Source organism: Ixodes scapularis, unplaced genomic scaffold (genome assembly GCF_016920785.2).
Source record: "Ixodes scapularis isolate PalLabHiFi unplaced genomic scaffold, ASM1692078v2 PGA_scaffold7__128_contigs__length_106722199, whole genome shotgun sequence".
NCBI lineage: Eukaryota > Metazoa > Arthropoda > Arachnida > Ixodida > Ixodidae > Ixodes > Ixodes scapularis.
Genome location: NW_024609882.1, coordinates 93,080,188 through 93,107,175, shown reverse-complemented (window position 1 = coordinate 93,107,175; position 26,988 = coordinate 93,080,188). Strand labels below are relative to the sequence as shown.

General features: G+C 48.3%; 1 protein-coding gene across 1 annotated transcript in view; it reads right to left on the bottom strand.

Annotated features, from left to right (window-relative positions):
- LOC8040344 (retinal-specific phospholipid-transporting ATPase ABCA4) overlaps positions 1–26,988 on the bottom strand; it is a 223,262-nt gene that overhangs the window by 12,978 nt on the left and 183,296 nt on the right. The window contains exons 16-18 of the mRNA XM_029977824.3: positions 7,601–7,848; positions 5,867–6,088; positions 1,484–1,671 (exon numbers count right to left, since the gene is read on the bottom strand). Coding sequence (XP_029833684.3) covers positions 1,484–1,671; positions 5,867–6,088; positions 7,601–7,848 — 658 coding nt within the window. The remainder of the gene's footprint in view (positions 1–1,483; positions 1,672–5,866; positions 6,089–7,600; positions 7,849–26,988) is intronic.

Sequence of the window (26,988 nt, the reverse complement as noted above, 5' to 3'; positions counted from 1 at the left end):
GCACATAATCATGTAAAATATCATGTCATGTAAAATATCATATCATGTAAAATAAGTTCAACTTTATTAGAGACTTGTGTTTGTCCGTTCTTTCTTTTTCCTAGTCTCGGGGTGTTTCTACAATGTTCAACAAGAACCAGCTCGTTTGCGCTCTAACCTTCTGTCAGTTATAATCACTCGAGTAGGTATATACCGACAACAATTGTGTCAATCAAAGCTAGCACAAGGGAAAAGGTGTCGGCTTGTAGCGAGCTGCAGTACAGACTTACCGATAAACATACTATTACAGTATATAAGTCACAGTGGACTTCAATAAAGTCTGTTCTTCCGAGGGACGTCATGAGAGGAGAACAACATGTGCCGCTGCTTTTTCGTCTTCATCTGGATGTTTCGGTTGCTACAAACTTACTAAGCAAGAAGCTAACTGCTTGATTTTCACGAGAAGACATGGTTGTTGTTGTTCCTTCAGTAAAAGAAAACACGGTTGGTGATGTTTCTTTACTAAAAGAAAACAAGCCGTGTTTAATACTATAGTTTGTTGCGACATTCCGTGAAGCCCTGATCTTAGATATCAACTCTAAAACACACTCTGCGTTAGAAAAACCTTAAGCTCTAGAGCTATGACACAATGCCATACACATCATGTCCAGCCAGTGGTGATCCGAGACATTGGTTTTAGGGAAGGGGGCGAGCGAAGTCAACTGGCCACTTCCTGTGAACAAGAGCGCTCCCGTATTCTTCAAACAAATGTTCAAGAAAGCGAACGAAAAAATGTTGGCTGGGGGGGGGGGCGCCTCTCCCCCTCCCTCCCGCGTTTTGGATTGCTACTGACCTTGGCCCGCCTGCCCTCATAGAGCAAGGGCATCAACTCATGTTTCTGGCCCAGATGCAACAACAGCAAGGTGGATTGACATCACCTCCTTTCCTCATGCATGCATCTACAAACATCGGACAGAAACATCGACCTCCAGAAGTGGACTAAACTCACTTCTCAAGTGCTCCAGGAAAACTCGCTTCCTAAAAACCTCCTGGACTATGTCCACGAGGCCAAAGACCGGTGCCTTTATAAGACCCTTCATCCCTTCCTCGTGTAGCCGGCGTCAAGACCGTGGCGTACCTTATGTTTTTTCCAAACCCCTTCCTTTATCTTAAGACATGATCACCCTACTCATACATTGTCCCAAGCACACGGTGCCCGATGCAGACAAGATGGCGAAATTATCTGCGAAACATGTTAGCTTCACACGTATGTAACCTTCGAACATTTCTGCGGACAGTTTTCGTATGATTAATGTGACAGCACCGACCTTCAATGAAGGAATGGGCTCGAGAGAGTGTCCGCAGCCTGTCTCTTGTGCAATGTACTGGAAGTCTGACCGCCTCGTTATGCCCCGCACAAATTCGCTCGACTGATCACGCCCACCCGGTGACTGGTCCACAAACTGCAGAAAACAGCATCCCCAGCGAGAACGACGGCACTCACCTGTACGTCCCAATGGTGACGTCCGCGTACTCGAGCATGTCCACGAAGTGAAGCGTCTGGTGGATGACGACGGCCAGGTTCTGCTCACGGACGCCCCTGAGCCGCGCGAACAACGCCAGCATCTCCCGTCCCGTGAGCAGGTCCAAGGCCACGTCCGTCTGCGGACAGTAGCTGATCCGAGCCTGGTACTGGAAGCCAGGACGCCCACATCAATTGGGACACTCTAATGTCCTGTACTTCGCTCCACATTAAGTCCAACCGCAGAATCGCTGCCAACGCTGCGATTTAATTCAGCTGTTCAAACAGCGCCAATATAGCATCGCCACGGCGTTCGTCGTTCTTACGTGTTTGCTATCACCCGCTAAACCACTCCCGCACAAAATATTTTATAGCAAATTGTTCGGCAATTTTGTTGCACACGTGAATCGTTCCAGCATCACAAACTTTTGGCGATACTCTAAGTCTCAAACGCCAGACGACTACTTTCACGGCGCTCTTCTTCAGATGGTTTAGTGCATACCATGTGCACACTTCGTGGTTAATCCTAGACTGGAGAGATACTACCGATAATCGGGCTATCGAACCTGGCGACCTTCCAGAGCCTTCCATAATCTCAAGCTCCTCTCCCTCAGTGCACACAGGTGATGGAGCTCCTCCTCACCTATCCCTCTGGTCACTTGACCTCCCCGTTAAACTATCAGCGTCGATTACTTCACTCCTCCTCTGCCATTCGTCAACCAATCAGTGTCGAGCCTCACGGCCACGCTTTTATCCAGGCTTCACTTTTGGGCTTCACGAAATCCGAACACCTCGTCCAAGAACGTTTCACGTTAAAAAAGCCCAGGACCATGGCGAATTTTATGTGCGTGAATGGTTTAGCCGGTAATAGTGCACGCACATAGACAACGAGCACACTGACGAGACGCTTTTCGCGTTGCCAGATTACATCCACCGGTTCAGCTGCAGCGTTGGCTGCAGCCGAACTTAGAATGTGAAACGGAGTTTTTGAGCCAACATTTTTTGGTGGCGCCTTCTTATGGGTCCCGTCACGACAAGAATTCTCCTCGCCGTGACGTCTATAGTCGTAATCTTGAATACTTTCATCGGTTGCGAGCTACAAGTTCGGCGCTATGTGTAAAAATCAGAACGAAAGCTTGGACTCTTGTCGTTCTTAGACCAACAACGTCACAGTTGACACTCTGACACAGCGCTGATTTTGGTCGATGAAAAAAAAAACTCATATAATTCAAGATGTCACAATGAGCGTTCCAACAAGCGCGAATTGCGACCAAACGACGTTTTTAGTCGCGCACGTCGCTAAGACTCCGACTTGAGTGACAAACAGCAACAACCGACAGCGACAAACCTCAAGCACGGAAACTTATACCCATCTTAAATACTCGACTCGACGTACTGTATTTAAAATACGTTTGGTAGTATTTTGGTATCTTGCAAATACATTCTGTCTAAAGTACTTGCTGCTCTGTCTCCCTTACATTTCTCACTATCTTGTACTTAGTATCTTAAGTACATTTTTTAACCATTTGAAAAAAATTTCCCCGGAACACTTTATGGAGCTAGGGATCGTCAAACTCCAGGGCAAATCTGAACCGATTGCAAAGTTTGAGTCAAGCGACCGAACACAGAACAGGAAACAAGGCATGAGCAAAACGCAGTCTCCAAATTCCAAAAACCAAACGGATAGCCACAAATACGCCCGAATCTATGTGTCCTCTTGTGTTTTTTCTTTCTTTTTTTTTTTTTTTAAGCGAGCAAAGTGCTGGGGACGCCATCCGGATTGAACACTCTTACCAAACCTTATTTCTGAAGCTAGAGTGGTTTCGTCAGGGGAGGATTGTGACGCAAACGCTTGGTACGATCAAAATGAACCGTTTACGGAAATAGCCGTTCAGAAGGTTCTGGTATCACAATTCGCTGACACGTTTTCATGCGATTAGGGACACTCCCTCGGCCAAGAAAGCTAGATCCTTCTGGCTTTATTGAGCTGCAGTGGCCTAGAGTGGTCTTTCCCAAAGCTCCTTGTGTGCCTATAGTTCTTTTCGGCTGACCAGAGGGCGCGCCTGAGCAATACTGGTGGCGCCACGCCCTGGCGCAAAACCGCCCTCCATAGCAGTACGGTTTCGATTGAAATGGCGACGAACAAATTGAATTCTGCTGTGGCCGCGTTTCAATATTCTTGTGGCTTTCTGTCTCTATTGCAGCTTTCTGTCTCTTGAAACACGGTGATTATTATTAGAAAGGCGAACCACCGCAAGAAAGGTTGCGCCAGGCCTCTGGGGTGGAGGCGATAACCCAGACATACCAACAATTGTCATTCATATTAAAAATAGCGCAAAAGAGACAGGACAAAAAGACGAAGAAGCACACAAAACAAGCCTGTCCTGTGTGCTTCTTCGCCTTTCTGTCCCGTCTCTTTTGCGCTATTTTTAATATGAATGTCCACTACCAACTTGCCCAGCAGACCAAGCTTGAACAATTGTCGACAGCGAAGTGCGTCTCGCAAGTGCAAGACAGCGTCGCCTATGACATCGGCCTCAAGATAAAGGCTGTATTTTTTTATCGTGTCGCTCGCTCTTGCAAGTCAGAGCTACTCGGACAATGATGACGACGCTATAGTGTTCAAAATGTCTTTTCGCGCACAGCTGCGTTGTCGCGCACATTGCTTTAACTCGGACAAGCGCACTTAGAAAGTCGGAGTTACCGAGTGCTGGAAGTATGCTGCGGCGGTTTTAATTGACGCGAATGAAGCCAGTGATGCGTCATGCACTGCTAGACCGCAGCACAAGGTCAAGCTGTGCAAAAAAAAAACGAAGCGGAACGCAAGTACGGCCACAGCTCATCTGTTTCCAGGCATTTTGAGCAGGTCGAACAAAAAAATTAAGACTTTTACTACACGCCGCGACACTTTTTTTGTGTGTTTTTTCACAAGTGTACCGCTGCTGTCAAAGAGGTAAGTCAGATCGTGACTCACGCACGTGCGTCAGTACGTTTTTAGTAAAAAAGTGATCGCCTATAGACTTACATTTGAGCCATCACTCTTGTCGTCTTTTTTAGCTTTTGGTGTGACCCAGAAGGATGATTTTTAACCCAGTTGCGGGTGAGTAAATATAGGTTTTTTTATGTGATTTTTTTTCTTGTTTAAGCGTAATTATGCTTTTTGTATCTAGAGCCTCTGGACCATAAAAGGACGTTTAATATTACTACTTTCTCTCTGTGAAAAAATTGTAATCCATTTTAAATTTCAGTCATACATTTTCAGTAGAAGAACTTGATACATTTTCAGATATTTAACTTTGTAAGCGGTCCTGTCCCGGTCTTCTTTATGCTGTTTTTCTTTTATACATCTAACATTGCCAACACTTTGTAATGTGTCGACCAAGGAATGTTTTAGTGTCTAATTCTTTAGAGTTCCTTGGAAAGTAATTATACCTGTTGTAAGCTAACTACATAATTTGATTAATATATAGAAACACAGCTAGAGTACAGCCGTCAACTTTTTTCATTCGTGCTTTTGAATCAGTACGCAAATAGGGGCTACGATTATCTGCCTCATTAGAACTTATGTAATTTGCCGCTTTCTTGCTTTATCTTCTAAGCATCGGGGAAGAAAATTGGCGGGTATGCAAAGGGAGCTTAATTCTGAAATATGAAGTTGCTTTCTTTCATTTTTAAAAATGTTAACTAAATACTCGGCTTTCGTTTGTCGACCGCCACGGGGAACCATCGTAGCCACCACATTAGGGACTTATCGTAGAACGTCAGCTGCGGATTGCGGGTCCTACGGGCGCGAGCTCAGTCCGCCCTCGAACTGACGGCTCCCACAAGCAACGCAGAAATACTCTTGCATGGTCTTGCGAGTGACCTACGAGAAGTTCCCATTAACGTGACAAGAAAGCGTAGCTGCACTACTGAATCATGCAACAAGATACATAAAGAATAATTAAAACTGTCCGCCGCACAAATGGCGATTCATGCTTCTGGAGATTTTTCTTGAGTCACCTCCCAGGAACCGAATAAAACATTTCGAGAGACATATATTTACCTTTCTTTTAATACGATGCTGTGGCATTTGACAACACAGCACCTGGTGCCCTGCCCTTTTGCATTCGGTACATTAGTTTACAAAGCGCGAGGCCAGCACGACAAGCGCTTCTGCTCCTTGAACTGCTAACAAGTGTGGGCGCGCCTTGCCAAGGGAGGAGCGGCGCTGCGTATGCCCGGCGAAACTTCAACCCCACAGCCCCTATTGTAGCTTAACTTTGGCCCCCAAAATCTTTCAAAACCGTTTCTATTATCTGGGAGACTCTTGCGTAGAATGTGTCCAAAGTTCCTGCGTAATTTTTGTAAAGAGAGACCACTTGCCCTGCTCCTGCGAGTCACAAGGTCGGCGTCCTCGATGAACGCGTTGCCAGACGTGGGTATCAGGTCTCCAGCGAGCATGCGGAAGGTGGTCGTCTTGCCGGCGCCGTTCACTCCCAGCAGACCGAAGCATTCGTGTTTGCGCAGCGCAAAGGAGAGACCGCGCACAGCCTCGACGTCGCCGTAGTTCTTGCTCAGGTTGCTCACAAGCAGCGCAGCTTGGAGCTGCCAAGAGCGATGCCAACTTCAAAATTCACGATCTCCTAAAGCTCGAATTCCATCACTAATCTACAAGCCAAAAAACTGTGGGAGAGAAGGAGACAAGAGTGCGCGGGGACGCGCACTTTGGTCTCCTTAATACCTAAAGCTAGATGCCTTTTCCTCCAGAACTCGAGAACCAAACGGCGGACGCTCGCTTCCCGCGTTTTAAAACGTTTTACCCGTGCGTTGGAGACAATGGCTGCCTTTTTTTTTCACTGCCCACGTCGAATGCATTCTAAGGCGAAATTTATACGCCCGACTCCAGCGTTTCGCGTTTTAACGCGTTCAACGAGTGCAGTGAAGACAGAGGCAGCTAGGGCTTTAGGTCTGCCCACTAATCCTTCCAATCAGAGCTCGGTGTTCTGGCGTCGGGGAGCGCTCCCCTCTCCTTCTCTACCTGAGTTTCTCGCCGCATAGAAAACAGACTCTGCGCCTCTACCCCCTCCAATCGTCATCGCTGGTGAAGCCAAGCAGCGCCGCCTACCTTGCGTCAGCATCGTGAGCATTGCACGCGGCGGCGCCAAGACGGGCGCGCCGGCCGCTTTGCGGCGGCTTTCGTCGAGCTTTCGAGTGTTTGTCGCTTGGGGCTCGTCCGAGATTCATGAACGATCACGTAATGAGCAGGCCTTGTCTTCAAGGCGGCATTGGTTTCGTAGGCTGGAACCCACTAAAAAATATTGAGCCTCAGAGTAACGACCTTTCAGCCATCTTGGTGCTTAAAGTCGTTGTTGGCAGTTTTCTGATGCCTCCAGCTGAAATCGCAGAAAACATGTTTTTCCGTAGCGCCGAAATGATAAACCCCTCAGCGAAAAAAGAAAGCAATATCACCTGGAGTACCTGCAGCTGTGTTTTAAGCTTAGAAAGCCGCATTTACGAATTTCGACTATCGTCATTGGCGTCCACTCTGCGCTGAGCAACAAAATGGCGCCGCGCTTTAGACTGCAGGTGAAGGTAATGCCGATAATCTAAGCGTAGCTTTTTAGTGGCTCTGCAGGCTATGCGGAGTGCAAGTTCGTCTGCTTCTTGTGTAAGGGTTGCAGTGACGTCAGAACGCCGAGCTCTGGTTGGCTCAGATTGGAAAGATAGTGGGTAGAGCTCAAGGCAGCTAGCATTGAGGTTTATCCACTGTCTCTCCGTCATAGCCAAGCAGAGATCTGCGTTTTGAAGTCAGGACAATCCCAGCGCAAGGAGTAGACAACCTTGCCCCCCGGATTGGAACCCTAGTTGACATTATCCTCGCCGTTTTGACATTACTGCCTAGAAGATGACGCCGAACACCCCCCCCCCCCCCCCCCCCGAACCAAACGTCATCACTAGTGGATCCACATATCTTGCGTTGTAAGACGCGTGCTGCAGAGTGTCACAACGTGTGCGACCAGCCCCCAGTCGCATGTTTGCGGCTGGGGGCTGGTCGGGGAATCAATAACGATGATGTCATCGCACGCCTTGCCTCTAGCTGGAACGGGTCTAAGTCACCTGTTCGAGGTGTCCGTCGTAGAGGAGTCTCCGTACTCTGGAGCGCTCCTGAACCACCCCTCCGTGCTCCTGTCCGCCTCCTCGCGTTTGTGCCCGTCGGCTGGCCCACCGTGTTAGGTCCGAGTCAAGCAGAATGACCAGCAACAGGGCCATGGTGCCCACGATGAACATCAAGGCCACGTCACGGCCACTGCTCATTTGGTGCCAGGACAGGTACGACTTGTCCAGTATGCAGTCCTTGCACTTCTCTGGGGCACCGCAGGTAACGCGAGACATTTTTACCACGCGCGCAATACATCAAGTTTTTTATTTCAGTCTGGAATCTTTGATCACTATCGTCATCTAGGTGCATGGCAACTGTGAAAATAATTGCGGCATTCTTGAGGTAGTTTAAGGCGGAAGTTGATCATACAACAAGCGGAACGTGCGTGAGGCGTGCACGTTTTCAGTCGTTAGTACCACATGACGCTTGAAATAGATACAACGGTTGTGATATGGTTAATTTCAAAGTGTGCCCGGTCCAATCAATGTCTCGACACAATTTTGGTTATAAAGCCATTTGATGACAGAAATTTAATCAAGGGAAAGGCCTGTGAGTCACCATTCGTTTGTTTTTTTTTTAAAGTAGAACATTCTTTTGAGCAACCAGGTGGTACTGAATTTTAAAAGGGGTTTATCAGATGACGAGAGTCTTAGACACGTCGCTACCCTATTGGAAAACCCCAATATAAACAGCGTATTATGGATATTGGTAAACAATATATTTTTATTGTATTGCAATACAATATAGACAGTGTATTGGAAAACATTACATTTATTGTATTGTATTACAATAAGGATTTGTTATGGGATTCCAATATCCATAATACGCTGAAAATATTGGAATCCAATACCGTATAAACCCTTATTGGATCTCCATGTGTCGTATGGGGATCCAATAAGGGTTTATGATTCCAATATACTCAGCGTATTATGGATATTGGAATCCAATATATTATATCGGCTACCAATAAAACTATAAACGAGTGGGAATATTGCCGCGCCCAGGGCTGAGAAAGCAACGCTCAGTCACGGACCTCCAGAAAGTTCTCGTTTATTCATGTACCGCATGTAACTTTTCTCATTTATTCCTGCTTTTGTTGGTTCTTCGTGGACTAGGCGTCGGACTTGGACTGCGGGCCCTCGGAGGGGTACGCGGCAGGGGCATGCGGTACCCCGCACCTCCACCAAAATGTCACGGGTGGTGACCAAAAGAAACAATAAATACACAGAAAGAAATAGACGTTTAATGTGGCGAACTTGTGCCAAAAATAAAAGGAAATAGAAAAATAACAACAGAGCGTCGCGGGCGTCGAAGGCGGCGAAGCAGCAAGGTCGAACGCTGAGGCGAAACTGACTCGACAAGGTCGCGGGCGGCCTCTTATCTAGAGTGCGTCGCTATCTCGAAGATTCGGCGAAAGCGGCTCGAGCGTCGCGTGATCGGGCGAGAATGAACACGCACTTTCTAGAAAACAAAAGCAGGAATAAATGAGAGAAGTTACATGCGGTACATGAATAAACGAGAACTTTCTGGAGGTCCGTGACTGAGCGTTGCTTTCTCAGCCCTGGGCGCGGCACGGCAACGAAAGCACTTCCGAGATCCGGTTCAGTCGTCGCACCCAAGGCCTACACCCGGAATTCGGACCTCTGCCGCCCAAGACTAAGCAGCCAACGAGACCAACGATGGACAGCCAGTCGTCGCAGAACCCGTCCACCGCCAGCGTCGTCGTCCTGCCCGTCGCACCCCGGACTCCGACGCCTTTCCACGGGGAGATCCACGAAGACATCGAAGACTGGCTGCGACACTACGAACGTGTAGCCCGCCACAACGGATGGACGACTGAGCAGTGCCTCCACAACCTTTACTTCTCGCTTGAAGGCACTGCGAGGCACTGGTTTGAAAACCACGAAGCCTCCTTCCCCACATGGGAGTCCTGCGTCGCCGAACTCAAACGAACATTCATTAACCACCATCGTCGCCAGCGAGCAGAGGACCTGCTTCAAACAAGGGTGCAGGGCCCCAATGAAAGCCTGACCAGCTTTGTAGAGGATGTTCTGCGTCTAAGTGCCCGAGCAGACCCGGAGGCCGCTGAGGAAAAGAAACTTCGAATCCTCATGCGTGGCGTCAAGGCAGAAATTTTTGGAGGCCTGGTTCGCAATCCCCCGACGACCGTCGATGCATTTGTGAGTGAAGCCACGAACATCGAGCGCGCACTGACGGCCCGAGCAAGCCACTACCACCGACTCGCCGGCGCGCCTACTTCTCCAACCGTCGCAGCTACACTTCCGGACCTGAGCACCACCGGTGTCGACAGCCTTCGGGATATCGTCCGGGATATCGTCCGGGAAGAGCTCCGGAAGATTCTACCTGCTGCAGATCGCCCAGCCTCACTCTCACTCGCCGACGTCGTCCGAGAGGAAGTTCACCGAGCTTTCCATCCCGAGGTTGCCGTCACCGCAGCAGCACAGCAGGAGCCAGCCGTAAGCTACGCCGAAATGCTCCGCCGAGCACCATCAGCACCGCGTCCGTACATGGCGCCTCCCGGACGTGTGCTTCCAGAGCCGCAGCATTCCCGACGCCAGGAAGATCGGGCACACGTTCGTCCAGAACAAGTTGCGCCAAGGAAGACCGACGTGTGGAGGACGGCTGATCGACGCCCGTTGGGCTACCACTGCGGGGAAGCCGACCATATCTACCGACGATGCCCCTACCGCCAGCTCGGCCTACGAGGGTTCGCGCCCAACGACCCTCGACCACGTCTTGGAGAGCGACCTCGGGACATCGAGGACTACCTCCGCCGATCTTCAACTCCTGAGTCGTCTCCCCGCCGAGTATTCCGTTCGCCATCTCCCCGACGCTCGCCGTCGCCCTTCCGCCGGTCTCGCCGAGACAGCCTGTCACCCATTGCGTCCCGTCGGGAAAACTAGGCGCGGCAATGCCGGGAGGTGGTGTTGCCGAAGACGAACGATGCCAAGATCCTCCAAGATCGTCGGAGCTCTCCCACTCTAACGCCGCAACGCCCCGAAACGACGTTTCTGCAACAGTGTCGAATAACCTCAACGTTATCATCGACGGCCACGACGCGACAGCACTCGTCGACACCGGAGCGGATTACTCCGTTTTGAGTGGGAGACTCTCTCGTCGCCTTCGGAAAGTTACGACGTCGTGGGATGGACCACAGATACGAACCGCCGGCGGACACCTCATCACGCCTGTCGGCAGGTGCACTGCTCGCGTTGAGATCCATGGTGAAACCTGCCCTGTCAAGTTCGTCGTTCTGCAAGACTGTTCGAGAGACGTCATTCTCGGAATGGACTTTTTGTGTGAATACGGCGCCATCATCGACCTTGGGGAGAACAAGCTGACGCTTCGGAAACCTGTTCCCTCGGCGGAAGATCCCAAAGCGACGTTAGCTGCAGTGCGAGTCCTTACCAGCCACGTAAACCTGCCGCCGCTGTCCAGTGTCTTTGTCCCCGTCGGGACCGACGAAGCCACCTGCGGGATAGCACTGTTGGAAGGAAGCGTCCAACTTCTCCTTGGACGAGGGATTGGTATTGCAAGAGGCGTAACCGAGCTCCAGGACGGGCGTACCGTAGCCCTTGTCACCAACTTCCGGCAAGAGTCGCAGCACCTTACAAAGGGTACAGCTGTGGGCTACGTCGAGGAAATTCAGGACTCGGCCGCCATCGCCGTGATCTCAAAAGACGCCTCTCCGACGCACCACAAGGGAACCACGCCGTCAAAGCTCGACATCGACCCATCCCTCCCAGGCCCACAACGACGACAGCTGACTGACGTTCTCGCTGAGTTCAGTGAGTGCTTCGCCACATCGTCAAGGCTACGCCAAACAGCGGTTGCGAAGCATCGAATTGTTACTGATGATGACGTGCCCCCTATTCATCAGTCGCCGTACCGAGTTTCGGTGAAGGAGAGGGAAACCATCCAGAAACAAGTTCAAGAAATGCTCGACGACGATATTATTCAGCCTTCAAGCAGTCCGTGGGCCTCTCCAGTCGTGCTGGTGAAGAAGAAAGACGGAACCCTTAGGTTCTGCGTGGACTACAGGCGGCTGAACGCTGTTACAAAGAAAGATGTCTATCCGCTTCCCCGCATAGATGACACCCTCGACCGTTTACGCCACACCCGGTACTTTTCGTCGATGGACTTGAAGAGTGGCTACTGGCAGATTGAGGTCGATGAACGGGACCGCGGGAAGACTGCCTTTGTCACGCCCGATGGACTTTACGAGTTCAAGGTGATGCCCTTCGGACTCTGTACGGCGCCGGCGACTTTCCAGCGGGTCATGGATACTGTACTAACGGGACTGAAGTGGCAGAGCTGCCTCGTTTACCTGGATGACGTCGTCGTTTTTTCGCACGACTTCGACGAGCACTTGAAACGGCTTAGGGCCGTGCTCCAAGCCATCAAGACCGCAGGGCTCACACTCAAGCCAACGAAGTGCCGCTTCGCCTACGCCGAACTTAAGTTCCTTGGTCATGTCGTTAGTAGCGAAGGAGTACGCCCTGACCCCGCGAAGACATCCGCCGTAGCCGAATTCCCTCGACCATCGGACAAGAAGGCCATCCGCAGATTCCTGGGGCTGTGCGCGTACTACAGGCGCTTCGTTCAAGATTTCGCAAAAATTTCGGCGCCCCTCACACATCTTACGAAAGACGCCGTGAAGTTTCACTGGGCAGAAGAACAAGAACGGGCGTTCGACGAACTGAAACAAAGACTTCAGACACCTCCGATCCTCGGACATTTCGACCAGCACGCCGAAACCGAAATTCACACGGACGCAAGCAACTCCGGCCTTGGTGCGGTATTGGTACAGCTACAGGAAGGCACGGAGCGAGTTATTGCCTACGCAAGTCGGACACTGTCAAAAGCGGAGAAAAATTACTCCACGACGGAAAAAGAATGTCTCGCGGTTGTATGGGCGATCACAAAGTTTCGTCCGTACATATACGGGAACCCGTTCCGGGTGGTCACAGACCACCACTCGCTCTGTTGGCTTGCAAACCTCAAAGACCCTTCAGGACGCCTGGCTCGATGGAGTCTTCGACTGCAAGAATTTGACATGACCGTAGTCTACAAGTCAGGACGGAAACATAGCGACGCCGACTGCTTGTCCAGAGCCCCCGTCGAAACGCCAGACTGTACCGACGTGGATGATGACGAGTGTTTCCTAGGTGCCGTGGACACCAACGACATGGCAGGACTTCAACGAGACGATCCGGAGCTCCGCGCCCTGATTGAGCATCTAGAAGGACGAGGAAGTACCGTTTCTCGTGTCTTTTCACGGGTCCTGCCGACCTTCGCTATTCGAAGAGGTGTACTTTATAAGAAAAATTTTGGAACCAGTAATTCGTCGTGGCTTCTGGTAGTCCCCACCAGCCTTCGAGAAGAGATTCTTCAAGCCTGCCACGACGACCCAACTTCAGGACACCTCGGTTACAGCCGAACACTAGCCCGAATACGTGAAAAATACTACTGGCCCAAGCTGCCGAAAACCGTCCATCTCTACACGCGATCGTGCCATGAGTGCCAGCGACGCAAGAAACCGCCGTCAAAGCCAGCAGGTCGCCTTCAGCCGATTCCCCCTCCAACCAAACCGTTCCAGCAAATTGGAATGGATTTGCTGGGCCCTTTTCCACCGTCGACCCTGGGAAACCGCTGGATAATCGTCGCCACAGATTATCTTACGCGTTACGCCGAGGCGAAAGCCCTTCCTTCGGGGACTGCTGTCGAAGTCGCGAAGTTCTTCATCGAGTCCATCGTCCTCCGGCATGGCGCCCCCGAAGTCCTGATCACAGACCGAGGGTCATCGTTCATGGCGCAGTTAACCCAGGAGATCCTTCGTCTAAGCCAGACGGACCACCGTCGGACAACTGCATACCATCCGCAGACAAACGGGTTGACGGAGCGGCTCAACAAGACCATCGCCGACATGATCTCCATGTACGTCGACGTGGAGCACAAGACGTGGGACGAGGTATTGCCATACGTCACATTTGCCTACAATACGGCCGTACAAGAGACCACAAGAGTGACGCCCTTCCAGCTGGTGTATGGCCGGAAGGTGACGACTATGCTAGACTCTATGTTGCCGCACGATCCAGTCGACGACGGAAGCGATGACGCCCAGGTGGTTGCTCAACGGGCAGAAGAGGTCCGCCAACTGGCAAGACTACGAATTCAAGACCAGCAACATGTCGACGCCGGCCGATACAATCTTCGCCGGCGTGACGCCCACTATCGACCCGGAGACCGGGTATGGGTGTGGACACCAATACGGCGCCGCGGTCTCAGCGAGAAGCTTCTCAAGCGCTACTTTGGACCCTACAAGGTGCTTCGCCGTCTCGGGGACTTAAACTACGAAGTCCTTCCCGACGGAACCCGCCCATCTGCAAGACGTCAGCCGCGACCCGAGGTAGTGCACGTCGTCCGGCTGAAGCCGTATTACGAACGATAGGACTCTCCACTCTCGTCGACGAGTGAACTGTGGACTGTGAACTCCGGCTAGCAATTCTGCTGTCCTTTTGTTTTTTTGTTTTCCGTTTTTGTGCTGCATCGGGACGATGCACTTTTAAAGGGGGGGGGGATAATGCCGCGCCCAGGGCTGAGAAAGCAACGCTCAGTCACGGACCTCCAGAAAGTTCTCGTTTATTCATGTACCGCATGTAACTTCTCTCATTTATTCCTGCTTTTGTTTTCTAGAAAGTGCGTGTTCATTCTCGCCCGATCACGCGACGCTCGAGCCGCTTTCGCCGAATCTTCGAGATAGCGACGCACTCTAGATAAGAGGCCGCCCGCGACCTTGTCGAGTCAGTTTCGCCTCAGCGTTCGACCTTGCTGCTTCGCCGCCTTCGACGCCCGCGACGCTCTGTTGTTATTTTTCTATTTCCTTTTATTTTTGGCACAAGTTCGCCACATTAAACGTCTATTTCTTTCTGTGTATTTATTGTTTCTTTTGGTCACCACCCGTGACAATATCACGTTCAGCGCAACATTTCTCTGCAACGCAGTCTCTTCTTGTGTGTATTTCTGAGTGATAAATTAAAAAAATGTTGCTGTTGTGAAATTTTGAATAAAGAAGCAAAACATTGGACTTATCCATACCAAATATATTTAACATATTCCTGAACTGGAGGATCTGGCATTTACTGCGAAAGAAAGTTAATTGTTTAGGACTCTCATTCAAAAACTTGATGTTTGAAAACAGAATGTGAAATCCTCACCTTAATGAAAACAGCACATGCTAGCTGTAGCCATATAGAAACTGCAAAATAAAAATTTGTGATTAGTTCGCGACAAGTAGCAATCCTTCACCAAGCGGGTAGATTCAAAATTACGTCTGCGTTTGATTGTGGAAAAATAAGCTTCAATGCCACTGCCACAGGTCATTCTGAGCTCGGTCAATTAAATATATATATCCAATCGTCTGGCTTCACTATTCCTGCTTCGCACCTAACTAGAGTATCTGGAATGCTCACCTTTGAGGAAAAACGAACTGGTGCTTGCTTGCTTGTAGGCCGTGGAAACTGGAAGAGAGATTTGCGGTTAGTTGCGTCCAAGTAGCAGTTACTTTGGGTAGCCACATAAAGTACACTAAGTCTGAAAGATTCAAAATTACATGCGCGGGACATAGATGTCCTCTTGCGACGTAACTGGGCACGTGTCAATGTCGCCTGCTTGTATTACAGAAAACTAAGCTTCAATGCAGGAGCTCCCAGTCGTTCTGAGCTCCGTCAATTAAAAATGCTGTACCGGTCGTATGGCTTCAGTATTCCTGCTTCGGGAATCTGGAATTCTCACTTTTGAAGAAAAGCAAACTGGGACCTGCTGGCTCTTAGGCTGTAGAAACTGCCAGAAAGATTTGCGATTAGCTGCGTCCAAGTATCAATTTCTTTGACCAGCCACCTACAGCACACTAAGCCGGATAAATTCAAAATTACATGTGCGTGACATAATATGCCTCTTGTGACAAAACTGGGCACACGTTTTGTCGCCTACAGCAACACTGAAGCCAGACAGACAAGCGGTACGGCACCTTTAATTGACGGACCTCAGAACGAGTAGGGACGCTTTCACTGAAGCTTGTTTTGCTGCAATACAGACGTGTATTGCAGCAAAACAAGCTTCAGTGAAAGCGTCCCCAGTCGTTTTGTCAATTAAATATGCCGTACCGCTTGTCTGGCTTCAGTATTGCTGCTTCAGAGAAATCTAGAAAATATAGAATCCTCACCTTTGAACGAGAACGAACTGGCGCCGGCTGGCTTGTGGGCCATGGAAACTGCAAGAGAGGTTTGCGATTAGTTACGTCCAAGTAACAATTTTTTTGGGTAGCCACCTACAGCACACTCAAAATTACATGCACGGGACACAGATGCCTCATGCGACGGAACTCCCTTCGTCCTTGTTTTCTGTTAACTCTGCTCACCTTCACCACTCGCCTCCAATTTCTGCGCTACTTCTTTAATCTCGATTCCCTGGTTCCCAAAGGCCATGCCATGGCTTGCGCCAGTCACGGATCTGTCAGCTCTGCGACTGGCGCTATTGTGGCAAAGACGCCACAGCACCTGGCGCTTGATGTGCTTTTTCAATATTTTGAGCACGGCTCAAAACAGGTGGATGGGTGTCTGGTATGCCCTTTGCTTATTTGCGGATCGTTCCGAATCAGAGGGTAGGCGCTTCTGCGACCTGGCCGCATGCTCGGTATTTTACAATAGTTGAAACCGAACTCTGCAGGAATCTTGAAACATAACAAACATAATGTGCACGCCAAAAGGCATAGCAAATGAAGCACCCACCATCTATCTATTTTCGTTTCTTGTCCGCAAGAAGCTGTCGTATATGTAGCCTCCCTTGCTTAAGCCGTTCCTCCCTAGTGTCCCGGTTGGGTCTCGTCCTGATGAATCGTCGGTGGAGACCTGAGGAGCGGTCAACATCAGATTAGACCTTTTTGAGACAGAACCATATACTTGCTGAGAGGAAGTACACCCAAACAAATCTCAGGCATGACATTTATTGTGCGTTTTAAATTGAGACGAATGATGTAAAATGAGACGTCAATACTGACGCACCCCTTTTGCGAACCCAAAATTTTGAAGGCCTTGTCCCGCTCGCTAGGGGGACAAGGCACATGAATCCCGGCATGTGGATGAAATTTTTACCTTAACATCCCGACTCAATGCCCATCCCTGAATATTCGACCACCACACTTTTAGAAAAAAAAAATATTTTTTTTAGAAAACACCGAGTCATCTACCACCTTTACAAACGCCTGAACCAAGCATACTCGTACCGTGGCTTGTTTGCTCAGTGCCGCTCCCGAGTTAATTCGGGCCGACAATGTTGTGTTTTTTTTTCAAATGGAACCCACATTCTTAGTTTTGGTTTGTCTTGTAGAAGCAGGTGGATACTTTTATAAAGCTTCCTCCCTATGCGCTTCCGAGTCAACATTTTTGCAATGACCAACCCCCGGGCTTTGATTTTGCGCTCCTTGATGAATGCTGAAACTCATATAGGCGGGCAATAGCTTGCCTTGAAAATACTTGCTTTTGGTGGCCGAGAACAAACTCGTGTTCCTGATTGGCACCCACTTGCTGCCAAAAATTGCTGCACATATTCTAAAGATTAGTCTAACACAGATGCTTTGGCCGGACAGAGACACAAAAGCATGAAACAAGGCCACTATACAGACAGGTAGAGTGTCTGTGAGGAATGAAACAAACAACTCAGATAGGCATCAATCACTCACCTTGAAAACACTTGCCATGCGCGGCAAAAAACAAACTTCTGGCCTTGATTGGCTGGTTCTTGCCACCAAGACCTGCATGTGTAAGAAAGAACCCGGTCTTAATTAAACTTGGGTGCTTTTGCAGAAGAGAGACAACAAAATACTAGTGCAAGACCACTACACATAGGTTATGGCATTCAAGAGGAATGAAATACAAAACTCATATAGGCGGGCAATAGCTCACCTTGAAAATACCTGCTCTCGGTGGCCGAAAACAAACTCGTGTTCCTGATTGGAGGACATTTGCTGCGAAGAATACCTGTAGATATCCTAAACAACCCAGTCTTAGTGTAACACAGATGCTTTGGCCGGACAGAATACAAAAGTCTGATACAAACCACAAAAAGCAGGAAATAGTGTCTGCGAGAGATGAAAAAAGACCCAAGTGGAGAGGCTCGTTCTGTTTCACGTTAGTCAAATAGTGTAGCTCATTTTGCTAAAACGATGCATATTTGCTAAAAAAAGTATCTATATTTTGCCCCATTTAGCAGAGTTTACTGCCAAGGGTACCTGCACACCAGAATAAGACAGAATTAGTCCGTTTTTTTTTCTTCTTTTGATGAGCGACAACAGAATCCTAAACAGGTGATGAAACAAAATATGAACCCAGCAAGACAGGCTAGTTTGCCTTGATGCAAGCACAGTGCCTCGGCCAACCAAATGAGGTTCTATTCTTTATCACTTGTCATATTTGGTGGGAATAGTAAAGTAAATGAAAATAAGGCAACCTCTCTTCTAGCCGACAGCTGCAAACAAAATTCATATACCTCGATGAACGACCTGGAAATAAAATTGGGTGGTGACCAAGTGGTTTAAGGTGTCAAATTTCAAACTTACAGAATGTAGTTTTGGTTTAAATCCTCCTGGTGTATATTTTTATCCTTATAACTATATTTACATTGTTTTTTTGTATTTTTGAGGCACAAGTACTTAATTTATACGCTAATTCACCTTAAGGAGCGTTTTAATTACACTCCATGCCTTTCTAGTGCTCGTAATTGATTCTTGGTGAAAGCGGTCTTACATTTTTCCTTTCTTGCTGTCGCTGCTGCTTGCTTTCTCACCTTTAGAATGCTGACAACTCGACACAAAAGTAATGAAAAATGTGTTTAAAATGTCATGAAGATCAGCATTTCCAAGCTGTACCCCTGCTTCATGCCCCGACCATGCCACCATACCATAGCTGAGTGCAGTGACAAATGATCCCAGGTTTGTCACCCGACCGTTTTTTGGGCTTACGGTGTGGCGCGACTCATGAAGCACCTATGCTTCGCGATGGAGCCAGTGAGCGAGGTGTGACACACTAGAGCTGTGCAAGCCACAGCTTTACAGCCTGCAAAGCGTGGGAAGATCCCTCTCCCTTTGTAGAGCTGGCATTAGCTCACCGAGAAGCTATTGCAAGCACTAGAAAGCCACAGAGTGTGAATAAAAGCGCTTCTGAAAATAAATTAGTGTGTAAATTATGCATCTATATCTTAAAACTTAAAAAAAGTATATATGTATATATATATATATATATATATATATCTATTTAAATACTAAAAAAGGCAAAAAAGAAAAAAAATGTTTCCACGTGGGCTTGCACCCAGAGCTCCACGGCCCTTGAATTCAGTTCCCTAAAGCCCGCTTCAGACAGAACAATTTCGCCCAGCAACTTCATGTCGCAACACCAGCAACACGGGCCGCCCGCGTTCACATGCAGCAACCAAATTGCTACGACTTGCCATCATCATCATGAAATTTTATTTTTCTTACAGTATTTAGACGCACAGTTATATCCTAAAAACATGTTTTTATATCTTTAAATTGCACTGAGAATACTAACTCATCTTTTTGAAACAGTTTATTTTCAAAAATGATCCATTTCAAACCTGAACTAAGTCCTCGGTTCTCATCATCATGACCATAGTGGTGTCACATGAAAATATTGCATTCCTGATTGGCTGCTGCCGCTTCAAACATCTCCGAGTAGTCAAAGTTGCTCGTCCGCTTCGAGCCGGACCCAATCTCAGCAATTCGTGTCGATCTAGGGAAAACTAGGGAACTACCCGCCAGCAGCCCCAAAATTGCTGGAAAGGTTGCCCCGTCTGAAGCGATCCTATACTCTGTTTCATACATAGAGTGCAACGCAGTCAAAGCTAGCGCACCGGTTTGCATTGCTGACCGTGCCTACGTTCGCCCCATAAGATAGTGCGTCCCCTGCAAAAAAATTTTTAAAAGTCGGAAAATGTGTCTTCTCGGGGCTAGTAACTGATAGTGGCGTTATGATTTCAACGGAGCACAAATGTTTTTCAAGAAAAAGGAAAAGATAATGTAAACCACCTTAAATTGTTTTCGTGTTCATCCGTGTGGCAGCCGCTGTGGGTTTTCGGGTTGTGTGGCACTGGCTGGTTTTGAGAAGATGGCGTCTTATGCAGCAAGCTCAAGTACCTCTCCTGCTCGGATGTTTTCGAAGATTCGTTGTGCGAAAATCTTGAAAGAGTGCAAGCAGATGATCGCCAATGAGTACGGGAGTATAAGAACACATTCCCCGGAGAATTCGGTCGTGAAGTCCTGGAGACGGCCAGTAACGACACTGGAGTGTGCCCTGTACTGTCGCGAAGTGCAAGGCGCAGTGCCCATCTGGCAAGGTGGCGTCCCCGAAGCAAAGACCTCACAACGTGAAAGTTTCGAGCACGGGGACCGTCAAGCATGACGAGTTCACACAGAACGCCATTCGCCTGAAGGTGCATCGCAAGTGCTCCGAGAGAAAGATTCCTACCCTTGACAGCTATTTCAAAATAAACTGTACAGGCCACAACTATTGTCGATTAACGTTTTATTATAAATTTTGGGACAAGGCCCCTATCAGGGCGATTCCTCATTCCACGCTGCACGAAAGAAAATATAACTCGGTGCTGGAGGCAAATAACACTTGCAAAGCGGCAGACCAGATGGTAGAAATCTGGCCTCTCGGCGACTTATAAATAAAAATCAAGAAGGAGGAACTAAAATATGCACTTCGTCAATGTGCACAATCTTGCCCAAAAAGTATGTCTAAAAAAGAAAAAAAAAAACCAAAAACCTTTGCGCGTAAAATGGGTTCAAACCACGGCCACCGAGACGTCAATATCGCCAGAGCAGCGCCTTCTACCACTCGTCCACGAAACGCGCGGAATAACTTTTTCTATTTTTTCATGCGCACCACTTTAGCACCTTTGACAGCGTTGCACGCTAAGTATGAAACAGAGTATAAGACACCCTATTGTCTGGTACAGAGACCATTTATGAAAGCTTGGGTTTTTAAACGATGTACTACACATTTCACAAAAAGAAAAAAAAAAACATTGGGTGTTTAAACGTTGTACTACCCCTTTTTCAATAGAAAAAAGCAACAATAAAAAAAAAACACATTTCAGAAGAAAAAGTTAAGGAAACGGAATGTACCATTATGTTCAGTGAAGTTTGGTGACAAGACTCGGGACTCGAGCAGGAATGCAGTTATCCTTGGTGTGACCCCATGAGACTGTCTTGCTGCCTTTGCTGGAATTTATCTAACTGAAGTACCTGTACGAAAAGTAGAACACATGTGCAAAACACTCATTATTCACAAGAAAATTTGTCAATGTCCAAAATGACCCATGAAGAAAATTATGCGAGGAATTTTCAGGCTGCGTTGGCCGAGTCACCTCTCGTGGCCAATGTTTCATAGAAACTTTAATTGTAGTGAACAGTTATAGGGTATTTTACGAACAAAGTGCAATTTGGTTTTGTAGGAAACTATAACACACAAAACGACACTTGAATACAGTATGTTGAGGTACCTCTAAACAAACTCCAGGGTTTCATGGTGCCTCCTTCAGACACCTGATGTTGAACATGAAATATGTGCACCAAGGAGTGAGCAAACAGCGACTTCAGATTTGTCTCTAACACCAGCGACATGTCGACAAGAAGTGCAACGTGTAGAAGGTCGTCTAGAAGTGTGCCAAGATGAAAAAGCAAGATGTAATGATATCAGAATAAGATCACACCAACGAGGCACCATTGTGGTGAGACAATCCACGATGTAGAGACAGTAATCGGGAGTCAACCGACGTACGGCCGCGATTTACTTTGCGGCGACTAAAATGAAACATGGCAAAAAAAAATTGAAAATTAGAAAACGCGTTTTTTTTTTTACATTAATTGTTGAGCGAAGCCGGTAGCAGAGCAGTTGGGCGGCGTCCCGAAAATCTGACAGACTCGCTAGCTTTTCTCAACTTTGTACGGCGATAGTCGGCACCACAGATGAATGGTCGGCACTCTTAGTCTACCAGGGAAGAAAAAAGTACGAGCTCAGAGCCCAGCGTCGATCGCGACTTTCGTAAAGAGAAGCTCCGGTAACACTTCGGCGACTCGTGAGCGTTAAACAACGCCTCTTCGAACGAGCCCACGAATCCAACACGTCGAACGGTTTGCGCCGGTAAGCACGCTGGGAGCCAGGGGGCTGGAGGTTGAATATCCGAAAGAGACGAGGCGCTGGTTTCTACTTCTATTTCGCACATGAGATAACAAGCCGAGTGATAGCTAGCCGAGTGTAAACACTGACTGAAGTTACATCAGAGTACACGCAGTCGAAATGACGTCTGCAACAGAGGACAGCCAGACGCTTTCAGCAGGGGACGCATGCGTTCAAATAAGCTGCGATTTCAAAACATCATGTATCCCTTCTGTCCTTCAATGTTCACTTTGATCTGTGTATACTAAAGCAGTCAATGCTGCAAGTAATAAAGTCGTCTATACGTACCTTTCGAAGCGATTGAAAGTGCGTTGGTTTCACTTGGAATCCACAAGCAAAATGCGCGACGAACTTGACGAGCCGTTATCCGTCGGTCCCGCCATCGCCGCTGTCTCGCTGTCTCGCCGGGTTGGCGCGGTGCGCGGTCGCGGTCGCTGCGCAATGGCGTAATCTCGGCGGCTTGGCTAGGCTTGGCTGAATCGGCGGATTCGGCCACTCGCGGCTCGCTCGGCTCGCCTCCCTTTGGAATTCGAACTGCCTCGAAACTCGAGCGCTCGAGCTTTCGCGCGCGCGGGTTCACGATGGAAACTTTTCTCATAAAACGAGTCTGTAACGTATCGTTTGATGGCACAAATGCACGTATTTTTCCCGTCGTTTTTTACAGTGTGTGAATCTTGCGAAACAGGCGACGAAGAGTGGTGGGTGAAATGTGCTCGTGTGTGGTTGTGGATTTTGTGTACGACGTAGGATTACCCAGAAAGGTGGGTCAATATCGATAAATGTGCGGGTAAGAAGCACGTGACCTGTCAAGCCCATTAATCCTCATTATTTTATCGTGCGAACTGACATTGTCACGTATCGCGTTCGATTTGGGTTTCAACATCGGTAACCAAACTTTTGTTGCATTAAAACTGCAATAAACATTTGTTTGAAAACGATCACTCCAATGAGCACGTCGTTATTGGGCTTTCTCATTGAAAGGTAGGTCGCGGGTGTCCCAGCTAGTTATTCTGAATGGTTTGGTGGTTGTCTAGCATTTCAAGCGCTCGAGGCTCTGTGTACCGAGTGCCGTACGTACACTTGCGCTTTCGATCAATGTGAATGTGTTTGCAACGCGGAACGTTTGTGTTCTGTGTGCATCCACCTCCAATATCGTTCTCTCTCGTATTGCCGTATGGTAACTCCTGCTGTTCTACGATATCATTCACGCGATGTCGTATATGTGGGCGTACCGATATCCACATGTTGCTTCACGGGCGATCAATACTGTGTTACGTATCCTCTTAGTCCGCGGTATATGCCGACGTAATTCATTTTGGTAACTTGGAATTCGTTCTGAGATTTATCCACGCGATATTGTATTCTCCTTTGGGCCCGTGATCGACGACCGATATTTATATATCGTGTGGCCGCACAGTATGTCCATGTCGGTCACCAATATGCACGCGGGGTCGTATTCTATTCCAATAACCGTAAGTTCTGTCGGGATATTGTGCTTCAATATCGTGTTGTATACCAATAACCGCAAGTTATATCGGGATATTGTGCTCCAATATCCTGTTGTATACCAATAACCACATATTATATCGGGATATTGTGCTCCGATATGAATTCCCATCGTGCGTATTGGGTTAATCGGATAACAATAAGTTTTTATTGGTTTCCATCAACTTCATTGGAATACAGTATTTCCAATAAGCCGAGTTCATATTGGCCTTTTTCAATAGGGTAGATTGACCCCTGTGAAAGATACTTCGAGTGACCGATAGACTTTCAAGGAAATCCCAGAAGTCTTCGAGGTGAGGGAAATTGCGGGGCCGTTCAGGTGTACGCTCACGCATAATCGAACGCTTCGTGTATCCTACAAGCGGTACGATTCCTTCTTTTCACTTATTAAGAGTACAGAACACACACAAAATAAAGCGAACACAAAAGGAGGTCACCACACGCTTTTCTGATTTCCTTCTGCACTATCTGCGTCACAAGATTGCATATTAAACCAACGTCAACTCCGTATCGGTTCCTGTACAATCTCACGTGCCGGACATCGGAGTCACAGTGCGTCATGCAGACGGCACGGGTGCAACATCTTTCCCGGAAGGTCTATTACATTTAGGAATAGGTGAAAAGTACTTACCCAACAAATATACACTAATGTTTTACGGAAAATATTATGGTGAGCTGTCACCGAATATGGACGTCCCTGGTCAGCAACGAAACCACAAAAAAAGCTATAGCTACCTACAGTATAATCTATGTCTCCAAGGCTATAGAATCTCGACATTCTGGACCCGTTTGCTCGAAGCGCTAACCGCGCCTAAAGTTAGCCGCAGTACCTAGGAGAGGGATTTTGAAAACACGTGACTGGCTGCGGATGCCGGGAAAAATGGTGGTGCACAGGTGAGTGAGCGCCGCTCGCTTTGGAACGAATACGTCGTAGTAGCTGTAATATCGGGCGCGTTAGTCAGCAATGAACGGTGCAAGAGGCTTATTCGCTTCCTTACCTCACTTACATCGCAAGGCATAAGCAATGACCTCGCCTAATTTTTTAGATAGTCTTCGATTCTGGCCACTCCTAAGCCTAAATGAACGCAATGATTGTCGGCATGGCAACGTCTTTCGAAAGTAGATTGCCTTGACTCAATCGGCCGGGTATTGATAGCCCACAAAAGCAGACAGCGTCCCAATAGACCTTTCTCTAAATTTCCCAAGCCCCGAGATGCATGCTACGAGTGCAGTTACACGCGTTGCACGTGCTGGCGTCTGTAGCAGTAATTGTTTTGAAGCAGAAAGTCTGAAACAATTTTTGCCTTGCACGCGCGTTCGTCAAAGCCTTATCATGATTATTTACTTCAATTTTTTTCTAAGAAGAAGGCCAGCACGCGCGGACCGTAGAATTACACTTCCAGCGTTCTCTTCGATGCTTGGGTAATTTAGAAAAAGGTCTATTGGGACGCTGTCTGCTTTTGAGTGCTATCAATACCCGGCCGGTTGAGTCAAGGCAATCCACTTTCCAAAGACGTTGCCATGCCGACAATTATCGCGTTCATTTCGGCTTAGGAATGTCCAGCATCGAAATGCTATCTAAAAAATGCGGCGAGGTCATTGCTCATGCTCGGCGATTTAAGTGAGGTAAGGCAAAGCGAAAGCCTCCTGTACCGTTCGTTGGTGAGTGAGCGCCGCTGACTCACCGGGGCACCGCCATGTTTCCCCGCATCCCTACGGAGCCAGTCACGTGATTTCAAAATCCCTCTCCTAGGCACTGCGGCTAACTTTAGCCGCGGTTAGCGCTTCGAGCAAAGGGACCCAGATTTTAATAGCCGGCTATAGAATATGTGTCTAGAAAGCTATAGACTCGCGACTTTTCAATTTCCTTCAGCAAGCTATTCGCAACTTTCAGCGATGGTGGTACCACGGTGTGAGAATCGCGATCCCTAGCTCCTGTATGATCGGCTTTGCAATAGAGGTGCTTGTCAACTCCTTCCTGACGTGAAAAAAATAAACTAAGGCTCTAATACTGCTCGCATATAGCAAAACTACAATTGCTCACGCGTCGCACATCCAGTCTCGTACTGCTGTTCGACTACAATCATCCAGATGACAGTCATTTTCATAGGTACCAGTGCGCCCCCTATAGGTCGTGAAAGTTGCGAATAGAAAAATGCATGTCTTTAATGCTATAGATTCGCGAGTATTCAATCTGGTTTAGCCGCTATGATTTAGTTGGTTCTAGAGTGATGTATGTCTCTAAATATATAGGCACGCGACAACTGAATTTTCTGTAGCCGACTCAGTGGTGTTTTATGTCACCAAATCTATAAGCCTCTGACCTTTCAGTATGCTTCAGCCGGCTCGCAACCATTAATTTTTAGGCATGTATGTTTGTCAAGCTATAGGCTCGCAACCATTAATTTTTACAGCGGAGCTGCTAAGGGCTAGGTTCCCGAGGATCGTGTCTGGTACCAAACAAATGTCGACACAAACTCTGGACAGCTACCGCCATCTATCAGCAACGGCGGCAACCAGACAACCGGCATGCTGGCCTCGCTCATAGATAGCGGCAACATTTCCAGCCTTTCCACTCCTAGATGTCGTCCTCGAGGTCATCATAGAAGTCGTCCTTGAGGTCGTCCTAGACGTCGTCCTTGAGGTCGTCCTTGAGGTTGTCCTCAGGATCGTCCTAGGAGTCATCCTTGAGGTCGTCCTAGAGGTCGTCCCAGACGTTGTCCTTGGGGTCGCCCTAGAAGTCGTCTTTGAGGTCGTCCTTAAGGTCGTCCTAGAAGTCGTTTTCGAAATCGTCCTAAACGTTGTCCTCAAAGTCGTCCTTAAAATTGTCCGTGAGGTCGTCCTTGAAATCGTCCTAGACGTCGTCCCTGAGGTTGTCCGAAACATAGTCCTTGAGGTCGTCCTAGTCGTCGTCCCTGAGGTCGTCCTCGAGGTAGTCCTAAAAGCCATTCTTAAGGTCGCCCTTGACGTCATCCTTGAGGACATCCTAAACGTCGTCGTCTGGGCGTCGTCCTTGAGGTTGTCCAAGAAGTTCTTCTTGAGGTCGTCCCATCATAGTACAGCTTCGCTGGTCTTCCTTGTTCACCAGAGTGGAAAGGCTCAAAGTTTTCTTCAGCCGTCTCAATGGTGTTTCATGTCGCTGAGGCCGTAAACCCGCAACCTTAGCATCGCAGAGGTAGGAAAGTGGAAGAGAATCCTTCATGCGCTCGCTCGCCGAGAGAATTTTTTTAGCCAGTTTTATAGGGCGTGCGTCACCGGTGATATAGACCCGCGATCACAAAAGCGTCCTTAGCTGCCTATACTTCAACTCAGCTCTGTTACGTCACGGCGCGGGGGTAGCGCGTCGGGCGCACTTCCGGTATGGGGCTGTGGGCGGAAGTCACCACACGGACATGCATTCTTGTGTTGTTTTGGAAGAAACCGGACAAAAACCTGCCTCTTCGTCAAAACACCGCGACTGCGGCTGTACCAAAAAAGTCGGGAAGAGTTTGAAGGTCAAATTTCATGTTTTCTGCCTGATCGGTTTCTCCGAGAACGTTGATAGGTGCCGTGAAAAATAA